Raw genomic sequence first — 8,313 nt, 5'->3', positions numbered from 1 at the left:
CCAAAGTGACTCAGGCTATGAGGGACACGGCAGTGGAGAACTCCAGATAAATTTAGACTATCTTTAACGTGTGCTGACAATGCAATGCACATGGACATTTTTGCATTTTGCCTCCACTGAAATACAGCCACCGTGGCCGGGATCGAGCTCACATCCTTGGGATCAGCAGCCGAACGCCAAAGCTACTCAGCCAGCAGGGCGGGAATTGTGATCGGTAGTAGAAAAGAGAAGTAGCCCAGATGACAGGGAGTTCCAACTAACTTGAGCACCCGGACAAAAGCCCTCAAGTTTAAAAAAATCCTGGTGAACATTGAACCCACGCTTAGCAGGAGAATGATCTAATGCACATTTACTCCTTAATGCCCAGGCATTGTGGGATAAAAGTAAAGCACACGTAACATATTAATACTTGTGGTCCCTGGCTCCAACTCAGAAATGTAAAAAAAACTGGGTCATTAATAAAGAAAACAAAAACGATCAAAGCATAATTAAAGTTGGCTATTTTTGACCATTTATGAATGTCTAAGGGTGATAAGGCAACTCACAAATATGCAGGTGCATGCAGTGAATCAAGAGCGAAATTCAAAACTGCTTCATCGCTTGCCACTGCAGCATTACGACCAGAGAAAGTTTAGGTAATCTTCCTGTTAGGGTTAGCTTTTGCGTGAATTCATCTTTCGACAGCTGCCATTTTGACGTTGCTTTGATTGATCTTAAGTTAAAACTGGCTGTTTCTGCAATTATGTTGGCAACTGATATAGTTTTGTGAGCACAACTGAAAATTGCTCATGCACTGCATTATAAGTGATATGTAGGGCGTCACATGGTTAGTGTACAGTTTCCCCTGTAGACCTTAGGAGCATGAACAGGGGCCCGTGCTCCTTGTTATGCCATCCTCCGTGTTCTCCTCTTCTGCATCTTTGTAGCGTACAAAAGTGCTGTGCGTACTTTTCCTTCCACGTGCCATAACACCAAAAGCCGATTCAGAAGCAGGCTACCGTTGTGCTACCAAGATTACAGGTTGCGGACATTGAGCATGCATAAGAAGTGAAAGCACAGATTTATTGGCATGCTAAGTGCCCACAGATAGCCCTGCACTCAGGGATGTGACAAAAGTTCATCTGTTGCACTAGCACAGCCCACCAGAGCAGGAAAGGACACACAGAGGTTCTCAATATGCTGGCCACCAAACGAGGTGCTGGAAGTTGGTCAGCCTTCCAACACCTTGCTGGGCACTTCAAAGCACTGCTTGCCAGCACCAACAATTTCAACACTCTCAGCATTCTTGCAAGAGCCAAGAAGTTGGAATTGAAGGATCATTCCAACATTTTGATCGGAAGACATCAAACACATTTTAAAAAATTATGTACACAGGAACCAATATGTTGGGACTTGCAAAAGTCTCAACACCTTGGCTGTGCCTCATTTCATTCGTCGCGACCGAGGTCTTGGAAGCCCCTTCCAACACCTCGGTTAGGACAACGCGCCATTGCAGCTTATTGCTCGCGAGCAACCCAAGGCAGCAGATCGACCAACGTTCCACCACCTTGAAGTCGCTCCCACAGACCCACATTCCAAGAGCGGGGCAGCCACGACGAGCGGTAGGTCCGTGAGGTGGCGGGCAGTGCCGTCCATTTTATTCGCTCGTTGCCGTCTTGACCCAAGGGCAGCGGGAAACGCACGTGCATGGTGGTGTTCGTAGTGCACGGGGCCCAAGTGGGGTCGGCGGTGTCCCATCGCGGCAGAACAACTGCTTGGCGGCTGGCCAGCATGGTGAGAGCCAGCTCCTGTGCCCAGGGGCTCAGTCCTGGGACACGACTCTCATCAGGCCGCAGTCCTTGCGGCGAGCTTTGCGAGCCTGCACACACTGTAGTCCCCCCAACCGCCGCCCCGGGACACCCTGTCACACACTGGGAGAGCATGACACTGCCCTTCCACTGCATACTGCAAAATACAAATCAACACGCATCTAAAAACAGCTACATATCACATTGGCAGTTGCTCAATCACTGCGTATTTGAGTCACCACTGACTGCTCTCCATCTAGCCTATGCGCTTATCCTCATCCGTTCTTTTGCAGCGAGAGCTGTTAATTTGCAGCACTGGTGTAACACAGACAGACAGAGAAAAGAGGAGTGACTCTGTGTGCATCAGTGCCAACTTATGCTTGTCCTGTGAACAGTGAACTTACCTCTGCAAACAGCTGTTGCTCAATGTTGCGTTACACAGCAGTAACCAGAACGCCACTTTTTTCCAGTCACATCTTTACCAAGACTAACCTTAGCGCAAGCTGCTGACAACTCCTGGTATAAATTTGGCATTCGCAAAAAACAAGTTTACAGTACTTACACTCCGTTTCACACATCAGGTGCAGCGTTGCCAAAGCTAGCACTCTCGTTTGCACTGTCGACATGCACAATTAAAAATGGACAGAGAATGCTTACTACATTCGAACCAGTGCAAAAGCATGGATTTGTGCAACGTAGAAGACGACGATGAGTGGGCAGTGCTGTGGAATGGAGCACTCACGCTTCTTGGACATGCAATCGGCAGGAGACGATTTTGCTAGGCTCTGAACCTCCGGATTGGTGCCTTTGCACTAAATGTGGTGCATCCCTCGAGGTGAGCGAAAAATAATACATGCTTTGCCTGCAGTTGAAAAAGTCCGGGATTTTTCATTGCATCCAGGTTTTCGTTACATGCAGTTTTTGCAAGACCCAAAAGGACGATGCAGAACAGAAACCAAAATAAATAAATGTAGGTGAAACCACCTTGAACATGGTTACATGACGATTATGGATTTTTATGGCGCAAAGGCATCTCTGGCCAAAGAGCGCCATTGCACAAGGTTTTTTCTTACACTCAAGGTAGGGTCAAAGACCCGTTTCCAAAGCATTTCACCGTAAAGAATCCGCGCACCAGGCTTGTACCCATTGTATCACCGGTGGGTACCCGGCGGCACTGGGGATCGAACCCCGCACCTCCCGCATGCGATGAAAATGTTTACAGAAAACCCCAATACTCGAAGTCATAAATATGGAGAAAAGCTCCGCGATCACGCTGACAGCACAACTGCCACAGCAGCCGCCACCACCACCTCCGCCGCGGCTTGCGCAACGCCGCTACGAGTGCGGTGAGGAGAGTGGGAGAGGCGGGGGCACTAGTCAAGCTAGAGGAGAGCGCGCGTGGTCGCGCCGCCACTATAGAGCGGCCACAGAGGCACATGCTTTTTCCCGCATGTTCCCTCTCTCGATCTGCACACCGCTGTTGCCCCAGAAAACAGACTCTCCACCTTGTGTCAGTGACGCTCTCCGCCATCCCCGCTCCAGAGTCCCGACGCACGAAAGCTATCGTCGCTGGAATCACGCGAGCAAAGTACCGCGTAGCGGCAATGGGCAAGCACTGCTCGGGCCATTTCGTTTTTGCTATGCCCTATGATTTTTCACTGCTTTTGAGCATGAACTGTTGCAGTGCCACGTGGTGTGGCGTTCCAAAAGCGAAAGCAACGAAGATGCACTGGCGGCGCTGGAGCAAGACGCGCTGAATCAACTGCGGCTGCTCGTTGTGATCGTTGGCTTTCCTGTCGTGTCAGTTCGTGCTTTATCGTTGTTAAAATTTTGTACCAAATTTCATAACTCAGCACAAGCTAACAGATGGTCGGCTTAGCGAGTTTGTTATATCAAGGTCAACCGCCGCTGCGCATTCGTTACATGGAGGTCTCAAATACACGCCCTTCAATGGGGGCGGCGTAGAGGAATTAAAAAACTTCGTTACATCAGGGAATTCACTATATGGAGGTTTGTTACATACAGGTTTAACTGTATTGCATTTGTAATAAGCCTGCAGACTTATTGCATTTGTCATGAGCTTGATTAAATGCGATCTTATTCCTGATGTTACACTGTCGCTTTCTCTTGCCCTAGACCACTTGGCCATAAAAGAAGCGTCGAGTAGCACGCCTACCTTTATTTTTTCATGCGGACTACTTCCGTGCCTTTCAGTGTTGCACCTGATGTATGAAACGGAGAGTAGGTGTGAAAAAATTCTGAACGTGCTCGTTTTCAGCGCATGTACAATATGTGTTATACTTAGAGGGAACATGAGAAATGGTTCAACTGGCTCTTAAAGTGGAGAAAAGTAGGTTTCACCATGAACCAGCTGACCGCAACTTCAGGCTCACCCTCCTCTCAAGCTCTATGCATTTTTTTTCGGTCCGCGGTCGTCTACTGTTCTCAAGTTGAGAGCCGGGTTAGCTATGTCTCGTGTTTCCTCTACGTATTACACATACTCTACATGTGTGTTGTGAAGTTTGCACAAAAACACTAAATGAGAGTAAGGTGAATTACACACACAGTCAGATTTTCCAAGTCTCTTACCCCGCCTGCTTCCCAGGATCTTTGCCAATGCGTGGCATCCCCAGTGGCCACAGGTGTAAACTGCACCATCACACACTTCCCACTGTACCATACGTGTCATACTTAGAGGGAACATGAGAAATGGTTAAGCCAGCTCTTAAAGCGGTGGTCATTCGTACAAGAGATCAAGCGGCCGAGACACTGGCAATGAACTCCTCCTGCACGGGAAGCAAAGTTACCGCTACCAACTGAAACTACCGTAAAAACCAGACTATAGATCGGACCGGAATATAGGTCGACACCCCATTTAACCAATTTTAAAAATAAAAAAAAAATCTTTTTTATTGGAAAAAGTACCGAAAGACACCATTACCTTGAAACAAATGCGACTCAACAGGTTGCACAATGGTGACAGTATTTATTTTCATTTAAATGCTGCTCGTACAACCTTTGTCCGTAAAATTTCGAGACTGATTTATTTTCGTCTCTAGAAATGATTCCCCAAAACAAATATTGGTGCGCATGTGTAGCGCCATCTTTTCCGGCTAACCTGAGCTATTTATGCTAACTGCTGTGGCAGCCGCTAGATGGCACGACGTGTAGAAAAATACGTTCTCACTAGTCGTCAGCGCATTCCATTGTGAGTGAATGTGGAGAGATGTACGTCCACCTTGAACAGCGTGTAAACATAAAATTCTGTGTGAAGCTTGGCAAGACAGCCACACAGATGTATGAGGTCCTTCGTGACGCTTACGGCAACGAGACATTATCACGGGTGCGAGTTTTCGAGTGGCACAATAGGTTCGTTTCGGAGAGAACATCGGTGGAAGACGACGCAAGGCAGGGGCACTCTTCAACCTCACGGAATGAAAACAGTGTGGCTCGGATCAGGGAAACCGTACAACAAGACCGCACCATTACAGTCTGCATGCTATGAGATGCTCTCGACAGTAGTAAGACAACATGCCATCAAAATTTGCGTGAGAACTTGGGGAGACGAAAGCTGAATGCCAGACTTGTGCCGCGCTCCCTCACATAGGACCAGAAGGACACGTGAGCATCAGTGAGCGCTGACTTGCGCTCCGAGGCAGAGAAGGATGCTGCATTCGTTGACAGCATCGTTGATGAAGACGAAACATGGTGTTTTCAATACGGTCCTCAAACAAAAAGGCAGAGCGCCGAATGGCGGTCCACAAGCTCTCCAGTGTCGAGAAAGGTGCGGCGACAGAAGACCAAAACAAAGTTGATGCTAATAGTTTTTTTCGACGCCACAGGTGTCATACACGACGAGTTCTTCCCACAAGGGTAGATGGTGAGTCAGGAGTTTTTTATCCGCGTGTTCCAACGCATGCGTGATGCACTGTGACGCCATCGCCCTGACTTATGGGCATCTGGACAATGGAGTCTTCTCCATGATAACGCAAGGCCGCACACTGCTCTCAGCGCGACAAAATTTCTCGCCAAGCATAGCATTACTGTACTTCCCCATCCACCATACTCGCCTAACTTCTCCCCATGCGATTTTTTCCTGTTTCCTCGCGTGAAGAGAGCCCTAGAAGGTCGCTGGATCTGGAGTGTGGAGGCCATTCAAGACGCCACGACAAAGGAGCTGACAACCCTGCCAAAAGAAGCGTTTTCCAACTGTTTCCAAGACCTCAAGAAGCGTTGGAAGCTGTGTATAGACTGCAAGGGAGACTATTTCGAAGGAGTGCTGCACAATTGATTTCAATGTTGATCGCATTTTTTTTAACTGACTCAGTCTCGGAACTTTACAGACAAAGGCTGTATGTACACCCGGCCAACTTTTTAACAGTATCGCATGCCCATCGACCCGCGTGTTTGTTTTTGGCACACAGAAGTATGGCGCCGTAGAGCAAAGCCCTTCCTCTTCATGAACTGCCGCACCCAGGATGGCGAGCCCTTGAATTGCGCCCTCGTGAGTCTAGAGGCATGCGCGATCTCTACCGCATTCACGCGAATGCATTCGGCAGTCACAGGCAGTCACCTTGCACGCAGTGCAACCTTTCCTTCCAATTCTGGATACGCTGCGGTCCGCCCAAGAAATGAAGTTTTCTTCTGGTTGCTGCAAGTTATAATACGCAGCCTCTGGCTCTGCCAGTACTGAAAGCTCTTTTTGGATACTTCAAATTCGCGCCTTGCCGCCAGGTTGCTGTGAGCTTCCACGTACTCAATCGCGTTTTTCTTGAAGGTGATGGTGAATTGCCGTCGGCTTCCACTCATTTTGAAACAAAATGGGAAAAAGCAACCTTTTAACAAAACAGCTTTGCAACGACGGAAACGCAAAATGGCGGTGCGGCAACGTCGCCACGCCGCGCTGCTGCTGATGGTGATGGAGGCTATGGTTGGAAGACTTCCGTAGTTTTTCCGCCAATGACCAGTATACAAGACGGGGGTCAACTTTTCGCCATGGCTTTTTTAAAAAAAGTTCGACCTATATTTTTACAGTATGTTGTGATGGACGTCCGCCATTTCTCACGGATTCTGACAATTGCTTCCACGAGCACCCACAGTGGCCTTGCTTGTGGAGTGAACAAAGCAAAGTGGGCGGTAACCTAGTGGTTTGGGCATACCCCCCTCAGGTGAGAAATGCTGGGTTCGATCCCAAGTGTTGCCCAGCACCAACTGGTCCTACAATGGTCACAAACTTTCCCTTGGCCTGGTGCTTGGTTTCCCCTGGGGTGAAATGGTTGGAAAAAGGGTCCCTCACCACACCCTGTGTAGATAAAAAAAAATACCTGATGCCATGGCGCTTTTTGACCACAGCTACCCTACCAACCACTCAGCCTTGCAAGAGCTGCCCTTGTGCCACACTGAAATTCATAATGATCATCATCAAAGTGCAGTCGCCACAAATCATCTCAGAATTACATATAGAAAAGGTGCCTGTGTGTCCACTGTACTCATGCAGGATATGGAGACAAACCAAAGTTGGCCAGTGTTGCCACATTCTAGTGGCTACTCTCACTGAAGCCTAGCTTTTATAAGCTAACAAAGGGTAACAAATTGAAATACAGGCAACTGCTGCAAGCAAACTGGGATGACAGTTTTCTGCACACCAATTTCTTCATCATTCACTCCACACTGGTCTTGATGTTATGAGTTTGAATAGTGTGACCGAGAAAAAAAAAGTTCCAATTTCTTAAGCCAAATTTTTTTAGCAATAAATGTGTCTTCTGATGCTGTCTCTTTAAGAGGTGATGTGACTTTCCTAAAAAAATTTTTATTTCTAGCTGTACTTACACGAAATGTTTTGAGCATAATCGAAATAATTTTATAACTACTGTCCCAAAACTTCAATTATATCTCCAGAAACTTGTTTGCTAATACATATTTTTTCTCTAAATCTAGTGAAAAGGCTGCAAAGTTAACAAAATGTGGCAGACGGTTGGTTCAACATTAATTGCATTCCTTCAGGTCAAGACATTCTTAGAATTTTTTTTTTTTTTTTGCAGAGCACAAACTGATTTTGAATTCTTGCAATGCAGTGTACGTTTACGTGTCTAGAATGAGAAGAAAATTTCATACAATTTAGAATTCACCAATCAACAAAGAATGCCCTGACCTGCCCTATGGCCCTAGAAACAACCAGGGTTAAAACAGACAAAACAGTCGTGAAAAAACCTGGTCCACAAGGTGAGTATCTACACTCCATTTCAGACATCAGGTGCAAAGCTGTGAAAGGCACGGAAGTAGTCGGCATGAAAAAATAAAGGAAGGCATGTTGCTCCACGCTTGTTTTAGTGCTGAGTGGTCTAAGACATGTGAGAGCAACAGCGTGTTGTCAGCAATAAGAGCTCCTTTAATCAAGCTAATCAGAAATGTTTGGTTTATGGTTTATGGGGGTTTAACGTCCCAAAGCGACTCAGGCTATGAGAGACGCCGTAGTGAAGGGCTCCGGAAATTTCGACCACCTGGGGTTCTTTAACGTGCACTGACA

General features: G+C 47.2%; 1 protein-coding gene across 2 annotated transcripts in view; it reads right to left on the bottom strand.

Annotated features, from left to right (window-relative positions):
• Nucleotides 1-1,041: 1,041 nt before the first annotated feature.
• Nucleotides 1,042-8,313, bottom strand: part of LOC144124547 (uncharacterized) — a 95,941-nt gene continuing 88,669 nt past the window's right edge. For both annotated transcript variants that reach the window (XM_077657288.1, XM_077657289.1), the window contains one exon: nucleotides 1,042-1,867. Coding sequence is in view for 1 of the 2 variants with exons in the window: in XM_077657289.1 (XP_077513415.1) it covers nucleotides 1,825-1,867 (43 nt within the window). In the remaining variant the exon portion in view is untranslated. The remainder of the gene's footprint in view (nucleotides 1,868-8,313) is intronic.

The sequence above is a fragment of the Amblyomma americanum genome, chromosome 3, assembly GCF_052857255.1.
Source record: "Amblyomma americanum isolate KBUSLIRL-KWMA chromosome 3, ASM5285725v1, whole genome shotgun sequence".
NCBI lineage: Eukaryota > Metazoa > Arthropoda > Arachnida > Ixodida > Ixodidae > Amblyomma > Amblyomma americanum.
This window is presented reverse-complemented; position numbering and strand designations above follow the sequence as displayed.